We start from the raw sequence: 22,507 nt of genomic DNA, 5'->3' as shown, positions 1-22,507 counted from the left end.
TAAATAATTTAGAAGGTTCCCTTAAATGAAATCTCATAATGAGATCTCATTAAAGAATACCAAGTGGGACATGTCGTCTAGCTTTCCGTAAAAGCTACCGAGACTAATTTGTTTTTATTTGCAGTCATTAAAAGGTGTGGATTAGCGAAAGGTGAGAGGAAGTTCATTCCTGCACGCACCCCCACCACCTGCCTAATCATCGTCATCCAGCTCAACACTATGACTCTCCACAAACCCAAACAGAACAGCAGTGTTGTGAAAACTCTCTGTGTATGTGTCTGTGTATGTGTATGTCAAGTCAAGGTGGCCTGCTGCTGTTCGAGAAATGGGAGTTGAGGATTATGTCAGCACACAAAGATTCCTGTATTTCTCAATTTACCTGCCATTAATTATAAATACCACTGCCGAGTCAAATAGAATTCAGGACTCTCTCCCCTTGTACCTCTCACTTAATATGATTGCCACTCTCTTTCACATTTCCACTGATCCTACCAATCTAGGTTACATTTCTCCCTTCAGTCTTTGCCTCAATCTACTCTGCCTAACTCACCATCTTGCCTCTAACTCTAAATTTACTTTGCCACCCACCATAACATCACTGCCTCATTTTCCATCTCTACTCTACTTCAATTCACTTTTCCTCCTTCCCCTCCCTACTTTGGTTAACCTCATTCAGAAGAAGGCTTTTGTGATTGGCCAGTATTTATATCAACTAGGTCCCAATGCCACCTGGGACAATGGTCTCCAGTCAGATCCAGGTCACACCAAGCAGAACCATTCTTTCGGCTCTGCGCGGATCAGTCCAGTCCAGTTGAGTCCAGTCCATCTGCCACAAAAGCCAGCTTCACAGACAGACATAGGTACTGCACTGACTTCCCCACTGGCATCAAACACAGGTAGGTAGGAACACACACATGCATCAGCAGGTGCTGCATCACTGCTCTTGTTTGCCTCACACAGGTAGATAGTGTGAGATCTGGCTGACTGCACTGCATCCTGCAGACAGGTGAATATTCATACAAAGCTTACGTCTGAGCCCAGCAGAACCTCTGTCAGAGTGATATCGGTTGACACAGCAGATGGCAACGCTGGCAGTGATGCTGAAAGACAGGTAAAGGTAAGTGCATGTAGCAATAACCTGCATGTTGTATAGTAGTGTAAGATACAACTATAGTTGATTTTACGTACAGTGATTATACATTATTGCTATCATAGAGAGACACAGTAAAAATGTAAATAAAGCAGTGTTTGTTATTATAGAAGGCATCACTGACAATATATTAGCCTTCACACTTATTGCATATGGGCATTTATCACAATGGCAATATTTTGAACAGGCTAAAGCTGTGACCAAAATGTTAAGACTTCCTGCTGAAGGTAAATAAATGACAGGGCGCAGATGTAGGCTGACTTGCCCCAGTGCTGGTACCCGCTCACCATCAGCGTTTCGCAGTTACTAGAGTAGTTTACACAGGATTACCAGAGGATAATCCATTTACAGTATTTAGAGACATGAGTCTCCATCTGTCTGTATTTATCACAGCGAGGGAGCCGTCGGCACCGGCTGGCTTCAAACAAACACGTCTTCGGTAAAATGAAGCTGTCGAGAACAGTGAGAGAAAAGGCTACGTAGTTCATGTACACTGGCTATTTGTTAAATTCAACTGCCGATTTGTTGGCACTCAGGACGACCCAACGTTTGTCACGACCTTTAAACTGCGCGCGCACTGCAGCCAGGTTGGTGCGAGATTTGCTGCCTTCAAATGCTGTCGTAAACCCCTGTTGCTATCATTTGCATTTGGTGTTTTTGTTAGCATCGAGGTTAGTGGCACATTATTTAGTTGATGGTTTACTGTAGTAGCAGCGAAGAGAAGACAACACACACCGGCTATCAAATGGAGGTCGAGTAACGCTAATTAATGTAGATAGTTGAGTCAACTAAACTAAAACGTACACATCCTAGCTTCCTTTCTGTATTTGACGCATAATGCCAAGAAAGCAAGAGCAAAAAGGTCTCAATCAAAACGACTGTTGTTAAATGCGCATCTTCCCCTGAGATATTTAACACGTCCCTGTCGAGTTCCTGAATCAATTAATTTTCCGACCGCACATGAATGCACCGGTTGTCCAGAGGACCTCATTGCTGCTCCAAAGTCTAAACAAGTTAATTGTAAGTAGCTGTGTAACAAGAAATCTCGATGGCTACGTTTGGGGGTTTCGACGGTGCTCACAACCCTTAATCTTCCAATTTCGTGAGTCTGAATGAAAATGTGAATGTTGATTTTAATTCTAGCATTGATAGCTGCAAGTTTTGAGTAAGCCACTTGATAGTTTGTCTCGACAATCATCTGCATTAATGCTTTTTAGTCCGAGTTCACCTCAATAACTATGTTGCACTTTACCCTTTCTCAAACCTCTCTTCCAGGAGACTCTTGCTGTGGTGATGGTGAATCAATATTTCAAGATTCCCTGATGATAATGAAGTTTCCATACCCAGAGCCTTCCTTTTGCACCTGCTGTTGTCAAACAAATTTAGCATAACCTCTTAAACACGCTTAAACCTCTTAAAGCCAGTCATTGTACCAGCAAATCCTTAAACATTATTTACCTGCTCAACATTTAGCTTTTAGCTGTGAAAAGCTCCTCCAGAGTTTTTCCCTCACTTCAGAGAACTTCCATTCCCAGATGATGCGGACGGACAGCAAAGGCCGGAGCGCCTCTCCTCACAGGATAACCTATAATTCTGACTTCCATGCCATCAAATGTTCATTTGACACTGCGACCAGTCTACAACCAGGAACCAAAACTGCTTCTGCCCAGCACTCTGCTGTGCACCCAACCAAGCTGCCATCCAGCCTGTCAGATCCCATAATGTCCCACACCAGCGCCATTACCAGCACAGGCAGCAGAGGGAGAGTCCTCAGCACCAGGGGGACCAAGATCAGAGACAACATCTTCCTACAAATGGACAACCAGCAGCTGAAAAAAGATGTTGGTCCAGTGCAGAGTTCTGGCGCCACACCCCTCCTTTCTCCCCATAATCCCGCGCTACAGCTCCAAACTTCACCTTTCTCTGCATCCAGACGCTCAGTCATTAGTTCCTCGTCTGTTCTGATCACTGCGGTCAACATTTCAATTCCAGAATCTTCTCTGCAAGATAAATCATCCAGATCAGAGGAGGTAGTGGATATTGACAGAGCTGCTCTGGCTCAGAAGTTTTCTGTAATGCGGAGGTTGTTTGAGACCAAGGTGATGGAGGTAGGAGGCGGTGGAGGGCAGGTTTTAAAAAGTATTGCTGCCAGGGAAAGCAAGGGGACTGCAGGTGAAGAAGGGGAAGAGATTGAAAAAGAGGAATACAAGAGTGGGAAAAGGAATCACACAGAAGAGGATAGCTTTGATAAAGATAAATCCATAAACCTACCCATCATAAATATTCCCTTCCTAAAGCCTACTGCACAGGTCTCGCAGACAAGTCACCATAAATCTCCCGTATCGGATGGCCCTAGTGAATCATCCAACATATTTCCCTCCTATCTTGACAAACCTGGTCGAACCACGGGATCACAATCTGAGGAAAGAAGGGCAGCAAGCGCAGCTCGTGACCTCTTCTTGACCCCTGAGGAGCCAGTGAGGGCAGAACTCGTGGATGTGAAGAACGGGTCATCAGAAAGTGATGAGAATGAAGAAGAAAAAGAGCAGAAAGAGGGCAAAAACTGTCTTAGAGATGAGGGGGTAAAGTACATGGACAAAGTTTCAGCAGAAACTGTGCAAGTTGATGATTTCTTTGAAAAGCCCAGCATGGGAACATCAGGACCCTACGTGTTAGAAAACGGAGTGGAACTGAGAGCAAGAGAAGGTGGGCCAGTTCCCTCTGGCGAACACCAGAAGGAGTTATCAACAAGCATGTTATGGAAAAGAGAGACCAAGAATGACAGTGAAGGGGGAAGAGACAAGTATCAGCAGGTGAAGGAAGAATGGGAAGGTGAAAGGGAGGGGCAGAACAGACAGTTCTTGGCTGAGAAGTCAAGAGAAAACGGGCAGCATAGGGAGGAAAAGACTGTTGCAGAAGTGGGAGAAAGTTCTGGAAGGTCCGAGAGAGGCATAATGCAAGAGGAGGACAATGAAGTTATTAAGACATGCAGTGAAGAGAAGAAAATAACTGAGAAAGAAGAATGTTCAACATCTGACCTGCAAGAGGAGGTCAAGCATGAGGAGGCCAGAGAAGGTAGTGACTTAAGGAAAGGAGGCAAAGAGGACCAGACAGGACCTGCATTAATTGGTGGGATTGAGAGCAAGGCCTTTGTGGATGGGCAGGAATCCCACTCTCACCCAGAGCATTTAAGACAGGAATGGGAAAACTCTATACATGATAATCAGCCTTTATTGCAATATGAGGAAATTCCTGGTGTGCCTGAACTGGAGAAGGAGGAGGAGAATTTTGAGGTTGCAGCAGAAGAGCAGCAGACGAGAAGGGTCAGGTTCACCCCAGCACCAATCAAGGTAAAGGAAACCTTTTAAAAAAAAAAAGATTATACAAATTCAGGATTTTAAAATTTCTTATTCACTTAATTGACAGCTGCAGGGTGTCACTTATCTCTAAATTCATGCTTTTACGCAAGTTCTTTATCGTAGATTGGTGTTACTATCAGTTCCGGCTGGTGTTTCAATCCATCTAGAAGTGTTACCCCCAAGCCATGTTTCTAATCCATTAGAGGGAAGGAAAGCCCCCCCCCCCCCCCCCCCCCCCCCCCCCCCCTCTGTCTCGTTCTGTCAGCTCAGAGGTGCCTTCAAATAAAAGCACAGAAAACATTCCTGTGGGTGTGTATGGCATTTATAGCTCATCACAAATGATGGAGTAGCGGTCAGTGTAGTATCCGTGACTGGAAGTTGTATGTGTGTACTGAGATTTTTCTTTTCTTTTGCATTCTAGTATTAGCATGAATGTACAGTTTGTCTCGTCTGCACTTCCTGGTTCTCTCTCGCACTCGGGCAGATTTGCCAACATAAACAGTATCTTGTTGTGTCAATAGCTGCAGATGGCTCTCTTTACAATCTGCTCAGTGGTGAACACGCGTACAAGCTATCAATGCATAAAACAGCATTTTCAGTAGGCCTTGATTTCACATAGGTGTTGACATAAGCCGAGGCTGTTGCTGTGACGAAATTGTATATTGAATGCTGTCTTTTAGGTCTACAGCACTTATACTAATGCAGAGTACGACAGACGCAACGAAGACATTGACCCGGTGTCCGCCTCAGCTGAGTTCGAGCTGGAGAAGAGAGTGGACAGGATGGATGTCTTTCCAGTGGATATAGTGAAGGGTGTGTAGTTGCTCTTTCACATTTCTGTCTTCCTTTTGTTTTAAATGTCTTTTTAGTCTCCATATTTGTCTCCACATTAGGACCCAGAAGGAAATAAATGAATCACATAACTTGTTATATCTGGTGGGACATTGAGTTAGTTTAACTATTCCATGTGATATGATAAAATAAAAGATCTATACAAGGCTGACATATAATGTATAAACCGACATATAAACCAACTTGTATATTCTCACCTTATTTTAAGAGTTTTCTCCTGAGAGTTGCTTTTTGTGATGCAACAGTCTCCCCCTGACTCATGTTATTATGAAGATAACTTGCTTATATTATATATTTTCCTTCTAGGAGATGAGGGTCTGGGCATTAGTATCATAGGAATGGGTGTCGGCGCTGACCAGGGACTGGAAAAACTTGGAATATTTGTCAAGACAGTCACTGAAGGAGGAGCAACAGAGAAGGATGGAAGGTACATTTCAACACCTGTCTCTTGTCTGCTGGGAATTAAGTTTGGTTCAAATAACAGAAGACTTTTCTTTTGTGTGTATGTGTTAGGATTCATGTGAATGACCAGATAGTGGAGGTGGATGGGGTGAGTTTGGTTGGAGTCTCCCAGCTCTTTGCAGCCACAGTCCTCAAGAACACGTCAGGCCTTGTCAAGTAAGCTATTATGTTTCTGTACCTTTCCCTTTACTTGTATACATGGCTAGCAGTGGAGCGTGAGATCGTTCCCATTAGTAATTTGGAGGCTATGTACAACAGTGTATTTTATTTGAGTTTAAAAAAAACTGTGACCGTCATACTTCTAAATGTCTGTTACATAATTGAAGTTATTTAAAGATGAAACGGCGGCAAGATAAATATAATTTTTCTCCACCTAGATGTTGTTTTTAAAGGACCACACTAGTCTTTTAAAAACCAACATGAGGATGTTTTAGCTTATTAACTACACATGATATACACTTGACATTCCTGCCAGCCATTCTTAAGCATATCACATGTCGCGTACTAACAAATAACTCTCACTTAGTGGCTCTTTAACACCTGTGAGTACAGATCAGGATGCCAGCCAGTAAAGATGTTAATGCCAGAAATGACCACGTTAACTGCAGTTTATGCCGACAATGACAAAACATACTGCAACCACACAATAGGCCTCTTCTCACTGAAGGCATTTTGTCATGTCACAGCAGGAAAAGCAGAGATATACATTATAAAATGACAGCTGAATAGTAGAGTTACTGTAGAGTCGTAACTTACTATGTGTTAATTAATGTTATTTGCAACACCTGTGCTTTACCTGGATGTGGTGATTGCTCAAAGCTTTGACTGATTTCTCTGTTTGGCTGCAGGTTTTTGATTGGGCGAGAGAAGGAGGGGGTGGAGAGCGAGGTGGCACGACTGATCAACGAAAGCCTGGAAATGGATAAAACACCCAGTGAGGTGTGTTTCCTAAAAGAAGAGGGGTGCTTCAATTGCGTTTATAGTCTTAACAGTTATATGTGGGTTGATTGTATATGTGGGTTGACTGTTTTCTGCATGTGTTTTTCTATATGAAGAGTGAAAGAGCAAGCGAGGATAATGACGGTAGCCTTTCAGAGAAGTCAATGGAAGAGGATGAAGAGGAAGACGTGTCTTTTATTTCCAGTCTGGACAATTACCAGCTCTGCCTCAAATACCAGCAGGTGCGTAACATTCAACATGAATTCATTGATTAATACCCATAAACCAGATGTATACACCAAACTTTCTGTTGGATATCAGGTCAATACTAAATTTAAAATAGGACATTGCGTCAGAAAAAAATCCCTGAAAACACAAATACTGATACACAAGAGGTGTGTAAAACTAGTAAACGTGTATCTCTTCTCATATACATTGTAGTATAATCAAATGTTCACCTTTGTCTTTATAGCTTCAGTCAAAACTACGAAACAAAGCAGCCAAACTTCAACATACTCGAGAAAAGGTAGGTCTCTCATCTGAGATTGAAATCTCTCTCACACTCAAACCAATTACTGTACTCACTTTACTACCTTTGCATCCACATTTGGAACAGTCTGACCCATTTAAGTGTGTATGAGATGGCTCTGTGTGGAGTTACTAGGACATGGGCCGAGTTCCAACACTTCTCCACGTCAGCCCTGCTTTTTCTGCCTTTGCCTTGAAGTAATCACCGCTGTGACATAATTGGGTTGGCAAAAGCCGTTCAGTAGAAAATCTGTCTTTCTTCTACCCAACTGTGGTAGATCAGTGAGTTCTTTGTTTGTTATATCAAAAGATCTTTGAAGTGAGAGGATTTATGAAGTGTATAAGAATAGTTTTTGGCAAGTGTGACGTATTGATAAACAAGCTTATTTTTTTGTTTTTTGGAAGCGCTTTCCTTCCCCTTGTGCATATGACTTATTGCAGACATTCATAAAAACATGCATAATCTATTATTTTTACTCTGTCTACCAAGTTAAAGGCATGGGAGGAGCAGCAGCAAGATGATTGGGAGAGCCAAAAGATTGAGCTGGAGCACAGAGCGGAGGATGGAGAGGATAAAGCTGAGAAACTGGAGAAGTAGGATGTTACAGACGCTATGCTTTGTGACCCTTTTACTAGAGTACATGGCATTAGAGCCATGGTAGACATGATAATGGATCATTTGTAAAGTATACAGATCCAGGTTGAAGACTTGATGGGAGCCTAAAGCCTGCTAGAGGATAATCATGTTGAGAAACATTATGAAGATGTCAAAGCTTTCTCACTTTATTTATCAGGTATTGGCAGGAGGCCCAGACACTGTGCAGAGTTGTGAGCCAGCGACTGGCTGATGCCCAGAGCCAATCAGAAAGCTTGGAGATCAAATACAACAAAGCCAAGAGACTGGTCAGAGAATACCAGAGCAGGTATCTATCTAATCCATCCAATCCAGTTAATCTATTTTGACAATATGGAATTATATTCTTAAATGACTGATGTATTTTGTGAGCTAGTTAAATTACACCTTTCAAATAATGTTGTTGTTTTTTTCACCAAGAGAGGAGGAAAGCGAGAAAAGAGAAGCAGATTTGAGAGAAGAAATGGTGGAGAGAGAGATGCTGCACAGAGAGACCGTTGAAAGACTACAAATCCAGGTGAGAGGAGCTTGCTCAGTCCTATATGGATTTACTTTACTGAGCCTGCCATGTCTCTGTAGTCATTGTTTCACTGCTTATCACAGATAGCACAGCTAGAGAGAAAAGAGGCTGCACCTGAAAGAAAGAACCACTCTGTGGACACTTCAATCACAGGTAAGCAGTGGAATTACTGTCACTGTAAAGTGGACTGTTTATGTGCCTGTGTCTCTTTGACTTTGAGTAACTGCTGGCAAGTAAAACTACTATTAAAAGTATTTGCCTCCTAAAAATGTGTATGGGTTCAGAACAAGTAATATTCAAAGCTTTTTGTGTCTTTTCAAACAATGTCATTTTAAAGTGAGGAAATGAAACTTCTTGGATTAAAATATATTTTTGGATGGAGCAAAAATAATTGTGTTTCATCTCAGGTCCAGACTGGTATATTCCACTTCCTGATACGGGACTTCTAGACACGAGTGCGCACAAAGCCAGAGCTCAGTTGGCCCAGAAATCCAAGCGCCACCCGCCCTCTCGAGACAAACTCAGAGAGAGCCTTAGAAAACGGGTAGGAGACAAATGTGACGGCGCAAGACTTACTTAGCTGTTTCTGACTGAAACTCACACATTTCCTCTGTTTCTTTTAGGAACGGGAAGTTCAGAAACTACAGGAGAGCCAATCACTGTCTGCTCCCACAGCGCTGCAAAGGAGCAGTAGAAGTGACCTGTCCAGTACCTCGTCTTTCCCGGCCCTCAGCCCTCAACCTCCCAACAGCTCTGTCTTCACTCCTCCTATCTACATCACTGATGACGTCACTCCCTCACCATGCAAATCTTCCGCTTCCAGGAGGTCGAAAAGGAAATTCCCTGACTTCAGGTGCAGGGTCTCTGTCGCTTTCTTTTGTCTTAGTTTTGGGGTCACGTTTCCTGGTTTAAAAGCCATAGTCTTCCTTTCAGCTATGGTACATGGTTGGTGTCTTGCCACAGTCGCTGGTTGAGAAGTGACACGGAGCGGTTTGCTGGTGGTATACTTGTTCCTGATGCTTTTTAATAACTATAGTCTGTTCTTTCAGTGGCCTTCGCAAGTCTCTTAGCAAAAGGAGAAGTGAAAAACTCAGCAAAAGGACCATGAACAACAGGTGGGCTAACAAACGACTACACAAAATGAGTTTCTGTTTACCACTGGATAACTTTTTTTTCTTTTTTTTTTTTTTAATGTTTTTAATTGAATTATTGAAATTTAAAAATTGGGCTTAATACGCATGCCTTGTTTTTATATTTACTATTAAATATTGTTTTCTCCCAGTGGTTCTTGTGGTGACCTGGTGGACGAGCGTGTTGGAGTTTCTCCATCGGGTTCAATAACCTCCATGCCTTCCTGCCTGCCCTTTCCATGGTTTGGAGAGCGAGGGAGAGAAAAGGAAGAGGACGCTGAGAGAGGCAGGGAGAGACTTCGGTCTGTGTCCAGCAGCAGCTTGCCGTACCTGACCACCACAGGGAGAAGAGACCAGGTAAGACGAGGTGGACCGCTTTCCCTGCATGCATCCTCCTGCTCCTTCGGAACTTTTTCTTTCAGACAGAAATCCGTTTTTAAAATAAACCTGTTTTGTGTGCGTGTAAGCATGCAACATATGTTGTGATAGGCAGCATAGGTTTTTTTCTTTTCCTTTCTTTTTCTTTCCTTGGTTCCCAGAGTATTGGCTCCCCAGTGGGGTGCTCCAGCATGGTGGGTCATGTCTCTGATCTCTCCCTTTCTGGACACACTCACGTTTTTACCTTTTCCTCCTCCGAGGTGAGTCTGTCCTTCCCTTCTACTTTTTTTTTTTTTCTTCCTACTTTCCATGAAGCACTCTTTGTCAAATAATTCCCCCCAAGACTATGTTTTTATTTTATTTGTATTAGTTTTGTCATTTCTTTCCTTCACTTCTCCTCTGTGTCCTGTCAGACGTTGGACGATGACGCAGTTCCCAACAATAACAACAACCACCAGTGGCAAAGTCGACCCGTGTTGGAGTGGGACAACCAGCAGGTGTGCCTGTGGTTAATTGCCATGAACATGGATGAGTATGCGTCTGAGTTTGCTGCCAGAGGTGTGGATGGGACACAGTTGCTCAACATGGACAGTGAGAAACTCAAGGTGAGCAGTGAAGAGGAAGAAAAGAACTTCTCAACTGTGGTTTGCACAGTTACACTGATCACATTAAGTGACCCATTCTAGAAAATTGTATTCTTTGTATATGAAATCTGAATTGAAGCTCTCAATGCTAATTGTCTATTTTCTGTTAAATTCAGTAAATAAAGTTGGGAAATAACTTCTGGCCGGTATAAATATTTAATAAAAAAATGGGGGCTATATTGGCAGAACTTTTTAACTTAAGTATGTAACATAAACATCACCTTGAAACTGTTTAAAGAAGTGTTAAAAGATGCATATTGAGTGGGACACTTCAGTTTAAAATCTTGTTGGTGTTCCTCAAACATGTCTTTGATATATCTGTGCTGCATTGTATATGCACATAGTATATGGGGATACCGTTCTGTGAGATGATATAGTCTTGGTGGAACTGCCTCTGTCCCCGTTTATTGAGTTTAAGTCACTCTTGTTGCCAATTGTGAACACATTTAACAATGAAATCTGTTTTAGTTGGCAGGTCATTCACCTGAACCTCTATAGTATCTTCTGTTTACATTTACATGCCTTGTTTCTCGGTCTTTTGTTTGCGGTCAGGCTCTGGGGGTGTGCCGTCAAAGCGATCGGTCTGCCCTCAAGAGGAAACTGAAGGAGATAAAGAAAAGGGAGGAAAAAGGAGAGAAGAGGCTGGAAAAGAAGAACACCGTTTTGGATAAGGAGAGTGAAGACAAAGAGAAAGCCAGGATGATGGAGAAGTCTGTAAATGATACCAGAGGCGGCAGCAAAACTGTAAGAACTGAGTCACTCTTATAAAAGGAAAGAGGTGATGTTGGAGCTACATCACCAGCTCACGCTGGTGATGTAGCTCAGGGTTGTGTAGCACAGGGTTGTGTATGCAGCCTAACTCTCACAAAAATGCACTTGAACCAATTTCTATTTAGGCAATAGAAACAGCTAGATGTACTGCACATCCTAATGGCTATCATTTAGTATACACACTGGTTGATTGTAATTGATAGATCATTGGACCAGAGCAGAGGTGGACTCTGCCACTAAAGTTCAGTCGCAGCAAATGTGTCTCAGTATGTGTCTGTAAAGTGTGTGACAAACTACTGTTTTACAGTGATTATTATTTTTTTATTTCATCATGAACCTTAACTTATCCTAAGAATGATTTTAATATTTAACGACGTGCTGCTTTAAGCACTCAGGTATTTGCTGTAAATGCTTTTTTTTAAATGTGTTAATAAATAACTCTTTAAAGCTCTTTTGTATATAACTTGGCCTCCCAATAATCACATGTGTAAGACATGAATAGGACAAGGTTTAGATTTTTTTTTTTTTAATTCTTTTACAGACTGTGAATAAAAGGCGAATTCTGCAGAGGCTTGGTAGTATATTTAAAAACACGAGTGCTTGACTACTGTGATAAATTGCAGTTCATCCACAAAGTACTACTGATTGATCAACCATTACAGTATAAATGCCTCTGTATGCTTTGCATGACTCTTTGGCTTGAAAGGCACGTAACATGAAGTGCTCCTCATGAAGAATAAATACAAAACTATTTAAAAAAAAAAAAAAAAAAAAAAAAAGCTCTAGAAATAATCCCACCCTCCCTCCCCCAGTCAACACTGTGAATGTAGTAAATGTACAACACAAGCTTCAAAGCTCTGACAGACAGTAGATTGTGCAGGACCATCTCCCACACTGCAACTCTCCTTCCAGTCATTCATAAAGACTTCATCCAAGATCAATTCAGCCCTCGAAGTAGACTGTTTGATCAAGAATTTAGTGTTTACAACTTTTTCATTCTTTTTTTTTTATAATATAAATTTACAGACCACACTGTGCAAAGACTAGGCAGGATAAAAATCAGTGAAACTGGGAGTTCATCAGTAAGCGACAGCAAATCTCTGTGGAGTAAGATTCTCATTGGCTGTTAAGAATAATGTTCCTTGTCATGCCAGGTTGTCATCCAGGGCTGCTTTTCCAAGTTTTCCCAGTTCCCATTCCTTGCGTTTCTGGCTCTCTCCTCCCGTTTGATGCAAACAGCGTTGTAACTGGGAACTCTGTCTTCATATTTGGCATGCTTAAAAAAGACACACTGGGGGAAAGAAAAGGGAAACAATATCAATATTTTGTTTGGGGCAAATGCTATTTAAAGGAATTCAGAGAAAGCGAAGGAGTTTGAGACATTTAACGGCATCGGTCTGTTCGACACGCGAGAGCCAAGATGCAGTAAATCCACTGAGGGGTGCAGACAAGCCCTCTGCACTCTTAAAGAAAGGAAACTATTTTCAAAGTTAGAGAAGGAAACCTTGAGACCAAGTGACTGCATGTGTGATGGAAACAAAAAGTGGAAATGGAAGAAGTGAGAAAATCAAAGAGATGCAGATCAGCCCCTATGGTGTAGTTGCTCATCACCTCCCCTGGCCATGCAGGTAAACCGTAATGATTCACACATAATCATGAGTGAAAATCTATTCGGCATAAACTCTTTGCAGAAATAATCAGTCAGCTTTTATAACAGCATTCATGTCAGTGTCAGAATTGCCAACTGCCTGCCAAATACCCGGAAGCAGCGATTTTACAGCAAAAAAGGAGCGAGAGAGAAGGTTTCACTCATTCATGGCAAGCCAGGTAATTTTACCCTCTCTTTTTTTATGCATTTGATGTCAGTCCCTCTTTTTCTGATGGGTCCTCTTTATTCTTTTTCTCAAAGACTCCACACTGAGGAGAGGAACATTGTTAGAAATTGTGTGTATTTGCTGTTCTGGATACCTACAGTTGATCTGCAGGTGGTACTTTATAGACAGCTCGGTCTTCATAAGTCATGAGTATGTAGATGTGCTGTATGTGATTTTATGTCCTTCAGTCCTACCTTCCACAGAAGGAAAGCCAACAGTGCCAACAACAGCAGCAAGAACAGGATGGACAGCACGATGATCCACCATTGCACTCCCCCCCCGTACTGGGCTTCAATCCTCTCTGGGAACACCGTCAGCATCACCTGGGAAAAATAATACAGTGGCCGAACATCTGCATTAACATTTCTGATTCAGTGTCGACTACAGTTTCAGATCTCTTTTTATTCTCACTATATAGCTTGTGATCTATACACTATAGTACACAAGCTCAGGTTCGGTGTTCATGCAATACACTGACATCAGCATTATGTCATGTAATAAATAGCCATGACCCCCTTCTTGCAGCAGTCACATATTGCAAATACTTTTTTTATGTTTTTAATTGCCTGTGTCTCAGCATCTTTCAGCACTGTGTTCTTTGCGCCATCGACACGCAGAGAGGCCTTCACTATCACCTCCACACGATGAAGCTTGGAAAAATTCTGTTTGAAGGGAAAAAGAAGTTTAAGTCAAATACACATTACTAATTTGCTGCAAGAAAACGTTTTACTTTAAATAGAAAGAGTTAATAATTAATTATAATTTAATAATGAAATTGATACGACATCTTTGTGTTATTAGTTTAGTAAGTCCCACAACCCAATTTTTGTTTTCCTTTAACATCGCAAACCTCCAAACTACAAAAGAATCAAGAAAATAAAGAATTAGAATTTCAGCGAGTCAGGACAGTGAGGTTAATTCTCATTACCTTAAAGTTGCTAACATAAAAACTGAGTAAAAAAACTGAATTTTCCTGCAGTCTGTTTTGTTACCTCTATGAAGGTGCTGTTCCAGAGGCGAGATTTGAGAGTGAAGACTGCATTACTGTCCAGGCCCCGTAGGGGGCACTTCATTGTCACACATTTTGCCCCATTGTCACAGGACTGTCAACAAAGAAAGGAGCACAGAGTCACAACTTGTTTACTCTACTACTGGATGCAAATGAACATAATATCTGGTAATAGAACGTGGTAGTGTGGTATTACCAGAGTTTTAAATTTCTTGTCCAGTAAACGTGAAATAGTGCCCTTGTCACTTCCTGGGGTGTTTTCTGCTGCTCTTCTCCTCCTGATTTTTTCCTCCTTTTTTGGTTCCTTCAAGCAGAGAGAGAATATGCAAATATTGAGTTAAATCAAAGCTTCTTTATTTGATCAAATAAATATAAATCTATAAACACATGCCTCTACTGCTATTTAAAAAGTATATGCGCTAGCTGAGAGACCAACACATCTTAATGTGATGTTTTCACTGACCATGTTAAGACTAAGAGGGTTGACCTCCCCTGTAGGAGAGCACTCTATCTGGTTTACTCCGGTGGAGCTGATATCCATCAGGTAGAGCAGCCACTTTCCCTTCGCTATCACTTTTGGCCAGTGGATGTCAAGGGTGGCGGTGCCAAAGTTTTCCAAGTGCCTTCCGAGATTGATTATCTGCAAATCAAGACAGGATCAGTGTCCCACCCCAGATGATATAGTATTATTATCTCCCTAAAGAACACGTTCATGCCAAATGCTGGAGTAATAAACATGTCAATGAGGTAGAGCGATACATAAGAACTAGCCACTTCTGATCTAGTAGCTGTCCTGTACTCACTCTGAACTGGTGTGTGATGGCACTGCCAATGTCACTTTCAGCCTTCATGTCCGACTCACTTTTCACCTTTCCTGTAAAGTAGACCTGAGACGGCTGGACTTGTCTGGGGAGATAGTAAAATGTAGTTAGTAGCATTAATCTGTGCATACTAGTGTGTATTTGGATAAGATATGCATGTATGTGCTTCTTACCCAGTTAGGGACAGCTGCAACATGACAACCACCTTTAGCTTTGCTTTTATAGGGGCTATGTTCTCCTGGTCACTTGTCCTGTCGGATCAGAGGTTACACACAGGCCAAGTCAGAAACTCCTAATGTAGGCCTTCTACAAATATTAATGCATAATTAAGATGAATGCATTACAGTCCAAGAACGTATTTTCTGTATATATCGTCTTATTTATTCATATAATGTATTCCTTGATACTATTGCAAGCTTAGATGTACTTACGTTACTAGCTGAAGAGTAATCTCCAGTTCAGTATTATTGAGAGTGATGCCTGATGTACTCAGGATAATGTAGAAGGTTGTCTATATGCACAAATAAATAGACATTACGTTTAAACAGGGCACCTTGTGCAGAGAAAGTAGACATTGTCCAAAAGGTGATTTTCTCTCACCTCTGCTTTATGTTTGAAGGGGTTTCCGAGCTCACACTCAGCCATAGAACCATTTTTATTGGCTTTACAGATTACCTCCAGCTCCTGAAATCAATAACAAGTTCCAATCAGAACCACATTGGAATGTGTGGTCATGTGCGTGTGTGAAGGAGAGTGTTTGAGAAAAGGAGACTTACAGTAGGTGAAACGCGGGAAGCAGAGTAGGTAAGGGCCCGTGGGAAGGTGGCGATCACACAGGCTTCGTGTGCATCGTCTCCATTTAGATTGGACACTTTGACCTCCAAGGCAATGGTCTTCTGGTCACTGAGCGTGAACACCGGCATGCTGCCCTCCCTTTAGACACACAAGTTATAAGCAAGTATGCCACGGAAGAAATAAACACGATGCTCTTGAGAAAAATAGGTGTGTGTGTGCATCCTCTTACATTTCAAATGGGGTGAATGTGTCTTCATCAAGTGTCCTGTGGCCGTAGCGATAATTCACCTGCAAGTTGCTCCGACAAACATTGTCGCTGCCACACCCTTCCTTCAGGAAATTCACCTATAATTGAATTCACACACACACACAAAAAAAGAATATTACGTAGATACATGCAGGAACATCAAATCTACTATATCTCTATATAGTCTATCTTTCATGCACAAGCACCTCTGATCGAGTTTTTTTTGGCTCATTGGCGTCCAGGACAGGTGGTATTTGAGAAGTTGAGCTCTGTCTCCGTTTACGGTTGCCGTCCATGATTTCCACTGATACATCGATGGGGATCCCGTGCAGCTTGTCTTGAACATCACTCTGAAGAATGACACATTACTCACCACTCGAAATGCACTTTGAGGAACAGAAGAGAAAGAAAATGCCCAGAGAGAGCAACTACCTGTATGAGGAGCTGACGCTTAATGCACTGTTTCTTTCCTTTCGTGTCCATGGTGATGGTTCCTTTGGACTGGTAGGGATTTTCAGAGGGCTCAGAGAAGGTCGCTCTGGACGAAAGACCCGTGTTCCTGTGCTCAGCATCTGCCTCGAGGGAGTACACCAGGGCTAGATCGGACGGAGACGGGGACGGGAGGAAGAGGAGAGTAAAGAAGGACAGATAAATATGACAGTGTATCATTAAAATGACTGCGTATGGTTTCTTCCTCTTGATTAGAAGCAAAAAACACTATAAAGACGACAGGATGCTTTATTTAAAATTAGATGGCTCAGCTTACTCAGACTTTTAGCGTAGTTCTTGGCAGTGAAGATGAAGCATGCCTCAACATCCAAGCTGGGGACACAATGCAATTTACAATCAGACACAGTATTGGCATAATGTTTAGTAGTTTTCCCTCATAGGTTAATCAAAGCACCGACTGAAAAAAGAGACACAAACCAGAAGTTGTTGCCACATTTCTTATTGGTGAAGTCGATTTTATTTGGCGAGAACGTGATTTCCTTCTTGATGTTAATAACTGGGCGGGTTCTGGGGAGAACAGAACTCAAGTGAGCAAACGTTGACTATAACCACAATGAGAGATGTACAGTGTGAACAATGTGCTGTTCACTCACCTGAAGACAAAGACAGAGTCAGAGAGCGATCCAACAGCCAAGTCAAGGTAGGCGTTCTTATCCAGGTCCATGTTTCCGGCCAAAGAGTAGCCAAACAGAGTCACTCCTAAAGACTGGCCGTGCAAAATCTGAAGCAAAAGAAACACACATTTTTAATGCAGTCACTTACTGTCGAGAATGTATTCATCCAAATTCGTGCCGAGCATCCGATCAAGAACCGTCATAACTTTATAGCATGTGGATATGCTGGACAATATCCACACATTTCACCTCAATTCATTTTTTTAGAAGCTTTTAGAACTCAAGCTCGGGCTTTTTCGTTTCTTTGACGAAAACATTAAACATTTGGACAAAATGTATATAGATTTTCCAAAAACGCAGATTGTGGAAAATACAAAAAGAAGGAGAAGAGCTATTCTACCAGTGTATTTCATACCTGTGAGGCTTTTTCAAACTTGAGGCCATTGGTTGGTGCTCCATTGTAGATGTAAACATTCCCTGCACCATTATTGTCATAAGGAGCTCCCACTGCAAAATCTGACAGTAAGAACGACACCAGTGACTTACAGTGTGGTTATACAGGAACATATATTTCATTCAGCAAGGGTTTAAAGAAAGACTAGCTGAGTTTTATACATATGCATTGCAGCCTTACCATGGTAACCATCCTGATTGATGTCCCCCAGGTTTTCCACAGCAAGGCCAAACATGGAGTCCTGAGGTCCGTTTATTCTGGTGGGGGTGACTGTGTTCCACTTTCCGGCTTTGTTGACATAGACATAGACGGCTCCTCCTATTTTCCCATCCTTCTCAAAGTACTGAGGTGCTCCCACCACTATGTCCATCCACCTAACAAACAAGGGCATTGTATGTTAGTAAGTATGCAGAAATAGAGCGTGCGCTTCTCAAAACAGAAGTTACCGGTGGTATGCATCGCCCTGCGCAACTCACTTGTCCCCATTGAGATCCAGCACGGCCAGATCGTAGCCGAAAGACGAGGCCAGCCCTTCCCCTTCCAGGGTGAACTCTTCTAGCAGGATTTTGGTTGTATCATCGCCTTTTTTCAGCAGCACCACACTTCCACTGTGATTTGCTCTGGGAGCTCCTGCCACCACTGTGAGCTGGCCCTTCTTGGTCAGATCTTTTCCCGAGTCCAGAGAAAAGCCTGGGACAGAGACACAGGAATACGTGCTGACATAGTCAGAGGTAGTCAGGTCCTTGAGAATGCTTCTTTGTGACGAGCAAACAAAGCAATGGTGTTAGATTGGCAATGAATGGATGAAGAGAGCGAGCTGCATTTTACCAAGGTAGCTGTTGGGTGGGGCGGGGACCAGTGAAGGGTTCTTTTCGTTCTCATCTCCAACCTCAAAAGGACCGTCGTCAAAGATATCCATTTCTATGAATGTTTCGTTCTTTTGTTCCAAGCGTACCACACCTGGGGGAAATGAGAGGTTAAGACGAGAGAGATCTTGCTTGTAAATAAAGGAATGCAAAACCCATTACACAATAATCCTAATTAGCAGTAATGTTGAACATATGACAGAAGAAACTCATCACTGGCAAAGTCCTTTGTAATGTAAAGCAAACATCATAAATCATATGGACTGGATCGTTAATAAAGGACATATGCAGTTAAGTTCGCTTACAGAAAATCTTTCATAGCTTACTTACTAACTACGAGCTGCTAGCGAGCACACACACTCACACACACACATTAGACTACCTTTCCAGCTGTACGCTCCAGGAGCCCCAAAGATGAGGTAGTGGTAGTCCTTGTCAAATGTGGCAGACAGTCCCTGCTGGCAGGAGCCGAACATCTCGTGGCCTCTGGGCCGGCTCTCACAGAAATGCCAACTACCTCCCTCTTCACCGGAATAGGGATTAATAGTCAAGGACTGACTCAGCACATAGCAGCGGCCGATAATGTCGCGGGACTCGAGGTCTGTGTTTACACGAGCTTGCCGCTTGTAGCGATGGGCACAGGTCTACCAGGGAAGCCAAAAACACACAGTCAGGATGAAGTGATGTTGATAAACGAGAAAAGGCTCATGTTAAAATGACCAAATAGAGATTTGATGCGAGAGTGATAATCCATTTGAACTCCAATTCCCATAAATTTCACCTTTGGTATTTTCAAAGCCAGATAAGACAATCATCGTGTTTTTGACATAGTATATATTTTTAAGGGCTGAAACTTTTAGTAGATCATGCTGCTTTTCTCTGTTTTATATAATTGTAAATGTAAAGAATTGAGTTTAGAATTGTTGTTTTGGACAAAACAAGCAATTTGAAGACATCACTTGGGCTCTGCGAAATTGTAATGTAGAGACAAACAATTGAGGATTAGTCTAAAAAATTATTTGCAGATGATTTAAATAGCTCTAAACTTCTTTAATTGATTCCAAATTTCATTGCATATCTATTTAGTGCAACCGACTCAAATCCAAAACACAACTTTTATGGCTATACTAATAATGGACAATTTAAAATGTTGTTATACTTTTCCCTGTATTCTGGCATGGCATGTTTGATAACCTTGTAAAACAGAATGTGTTTTTTTCTGAAGGGCTGAACCTGATGATTGTTTTCATTATCAATGAATAGAAATAACTATAAAATAACTCAAAATGGTTAAAATTGCCTGTTCCAAAACCCGAAGGTTTATAGTGATAAAAAACAGAGAAAAACAAAAAAATCCTCGCAATGGAAAATCTGAAACCAGAGACGTTTTGCCACTTTTGCCGAACAAATGACCCCAACGATTAATCGATGATCAAAATAGTCGCTGATTAATTTTCTGTTGATTGACAAATCGACTAGTTAAACTAATTGAGTTTGTAATATGAAATAGAAGTCATTCAATGTCAATGTAGTCAGATACAAAGACAGACAGTCTTACCACAATCTTCCCTCCTGGACCCTGACTGTTGACTGTCACTCCCATCCACTGGTTCTCTTTGCTTTCTTTTTTTACATCCTCTGCAGAGACGGACAGAAACAAACATGCATAGGATATTGTAACTCAAACATGAGGGGTTGGGGGGTGTAAAATAGCGTAAACCTTATTAGAGAAATGCACAAATATCTCACCGTCGTTATCAAAGACAACTCTGTCGCAATTTATTGAGCTGGAGGTCATGCTACACTTGTAAAGTCCCCCAGTCACTTCAGATATTTGATTCGGCAATCTCTTTGCTCTCGGGGCACCAACCAGCAGCCTGCAACAGACACACAAATGAATCCGTTGAAGCATATGCAGCTCCATCAAATGCACATTGTGAAAGAGGCTCAAGCTGTGCCACTCATTTTTGTCAAGCACTCAGAATGAGAAGCATTCTGGTATTTCTTCCACTTGCACATTGTGTTATCACACATGCCAGACTACTGTGTCACACAGCAGCCATATTCACACACAAACATCCGCCACCAACATGTTCCATGTCCTCACGGTTCAGCTAAATCAAAGACCCCTTTCAAACTCCTGCTGTGGTTGATTGAACCCGGCTTCCTATCTCTCTCCACACACACACACACACACACACACACACACACACGCACACACACAGGCTGCCATTGTGAACCACGGACAGGAGAAAATGTCACATCGAAGTCTTGACGATGGTCATCCAGTTCCCAGGGTTTCCTATAGAGTGAACCAAACAAGTATGTTTAAACTACTAGAGAGGGAAAGACACTTCACACAGAAGTCAACTCTCCCAGTCTACGTGCACTACCGCACTAAAGAGAAAAACACATTCAGGGAAATTGCTCAGGTGTCTGATTCAAATTAGTCACTTCAGAGATGAGTGAGGATGATTCCCAGGTGGGTATATCTCTGCTCCCATTACCCTCAGAGACACAGGAAGTCAGGAGAATGGATGGAAAGAGCTCTGCCCGGACCCATTGGACTCTGGCAAATGGGTTCACTGGGTCTAGGATCTCTGCTGCAGTAATGATACTGTTTACATATGATGCAAGTGATAAAATCTAATCTAAATTGGAGAAAATCTCAATAGACACATATTATCATTGTTCCTACACACTGAGGAGTGAAGTGCTGACATGATGTATCAGAGTTTGTGTGTGTGCGTGTGTGTGTGTGTGTGTGTGCGTGTGTGCGCGTGCGTGCGTGCGTGCGCGTGCGTGTGTGCGCGTGCGTGCGTGCGCGTGCGTGCACGTGCGTGCGTGCGTGCGCGTGCGTGTGTGTGTGTTTGTGTGGCTGCCGACTAGGTCACAACCCATTGCCTTCGCAACAGCCAGCGGCAACCCAATCATCTAGAGTAGACCTCCACATTTTTTGCAGATCCAGAGGTTCATGTCTTGTGTTATTCAACTTCTCTCCACCCGTCTGCCAGCATCGAGTCCGCTGAGTCTGAATAACAGCTGATATTCAGTGCAGATGTAATCATGATTGATGTTCCTCTCAACTTTCTTTCATCCATCAACTCTCTCTTTCCCTCAGTTCTTTGCTTTCTCTCTTTGATGTTGGATATCCTCAACTAACCTGAAGGGAAGGGTGGGGGGAAAGTACTAAATCTGACTCTCATACTGGTACACAGACCGTACACTCTCACACACCGAGTTGACTAAAATACTAAACTCTCCAGTCTTCCCATCTCCTCGATGTCCATTTCTATAATCTAGACACAGCATGACAATGACATTACTATTTAAAGTGCCTGCATGTCTTGCTTTCGTCTTTCTCACGGTGTGTCCCTATATCCTTTACTCTTCTTGCTACATCTTCCTTTCTCCAGAGCAAGTTCTATTTCTCAGAAACACACGTTTCTCAGTCTCGATCCACACCCTTGAACTTCCCTAACCTCTCACTCGGTGTCCTTCTCCCTCCTCTCTCCATTCTTGATTTTATTATACAGACAGCTCCATCTGGCAATTATAACAGACAACGGAATGCAACACACACACACTGACACGTGCACACATGCATATACACGATACCATTGGCTCCTGCCCTTCTGCAGGTACATGTACGACTCATCCCTGTTGGGCATGAAAGATACTGGAATACATAAAACAAAACAAAAGTTGGAATGCATGGCTGGCAAAGGATTGTTACTCACCGAAAACACCCAGAAGATGTTGTTGAAATCTAAGTTAGTGATCTATCTATCTATCTATCTATCTATCTATCTATCTATCTATCTATCTATCTATCTATCTATCTATCTATTTTCATTATCTCTATTCAATTGCCTCAGGTTAGGAATGTTTTAGCCAACACATTGAGCTCTCTAACACTCTTTCAAGTGAATGACAAGTAGGCAACGCCT

At 42.2% G+C, this 22,507-nt stretch overlaps 2 protein-coding genes across 2 annotated transcripts; one reads left to right on the top strand and one right to left on the bottom strand.

Moving 5' to 3' along the window:
• Positions 1 to 2,685: 2,685 nt before the first annotated feature.
• Positions 2,686 to 11,937, top strand: LOC306753182 (uncharacterized protein; the record flags this gene model as incomplete). The annotated part of the gene is made up of 18 exons (XM_079237041.1): positions 2,686 to 4,500; positions 5,190 to 5,322; positions 5,668 to 5,788; positions 5,875 to 5,979; positions 6,672 to 6,762; positions 6,879 to 7,004; positions 7,235 to 7,288; positions 7,781 to 7,884; positions 8,085 to 8,213; positions 8,345 to 8,441; positions 8,528 to 8,597; positions 8,852 to 8,988; positions 9,068 to 9,297; positions 9,494 to 9,559; positions 9,727 to 9,931; positions 10,114 to 10,212; positions 10,366 to 10,557; positions 11,149 to 11,937. The coding sequence occupies 18 exons, from the start codon at positions 2,686 to 2,688 to the stop codon at positions 11,362 to 11,364; spliced, it is 3,990 nt and encodes a 1,329-aa protein (XP_079093167.1). The 3' UTR covers positions 11,365 to 11,937.
• Positions 11,938 to 12,487: 550 nt separating this feature from the next.
• LOC306736063 (integrin alpha-6-like) lies at positions 12,488 to 20,426 on the bottom strand. The gene is made up of 25 exons (XM_079217653.1): positions 20,307 to 20,426; positions 20,116 to 20,195; positions 18,940 to 19,201; positions 18,520 to 18,651; positions 18,168 to 18,381; positions 17,872 to 18,065; positions 17,653 to 17,753; positions 17,217 to 17,344; positions 17,041 to 17,130; positions 16,880 to 16,935; positions 16,546 to 16,709; positions 16,320 to 16,463; positions 16,096 to 16,211; positions 15,848 to 16,004; positions 15,672 to 15,755; positions 15,503 to 15,582; positions 15,245 to 15,322; positions 15,054 to 15,156; positions 14,714 to 14,890; positions 14,447 to 14,554; positions 14,234 to 14,344; positions 13,808 to 13,903; positions 13,436 to 13,564; positions 13,205 to 13,284; positions 12,488 to 12,658 (listed from the first exon to the last, which is right to left on the bottom strand). Exons 1-24 carry the CDS (start codon positions 20,353 to 20,355, stop codon positions 13,216 to 13,218), a joined length of 2,922 nt encoding a protein of 973 aa, XP_079073779.1. The 5' UTR covers positions 20,356 to 20,426; the 3' UTR covers positions 12,488 to 12,658; positions 13,205 to 13,215.
• Between the last annotated feature and the right edge of the window lie 2,081 nt (positions 20,427 to 22,507).

This window comes from Taurulus bubalis (genome assembly GCF_910589615.1).
Source record: "Taurulus bubalis genome assembly, chromosome: 1".
NCBI lineage: Eukaryota > Metazoa > Chordata > Actinopteri > Perciformes > Cottidae > Taurulus > Taurulus bubalis.
This window is presented reverse-complemented; position numbering and strand designations above follow the sequence as displayed.

Bases quoted from the DNA above. Each gene is read 5' to 3' on its own strand.
- LOC306736063 (XM_079217653.1), bottom strand. From the start codon at position 20,355: ATGACCTCCAGCTCAATAAATTGCGACAGAGTTGTCTTTGATAACGAC. The intron at 20,196-20,306 runs GTGAGATATTTG...CCGTCTCTGCAG, and splicing joins AGTTGTCTTTGATAACGACG to AGGATGTAAAAAAAGAAAGC. The intron at 13,285-13,435 runs GTAGGACTGAAG...TCCTCTCCTCAG, and splicing joins TGGCTTTCCTTCTGTGGAAG to TGTGGAGTCTTTGAGAAAAA.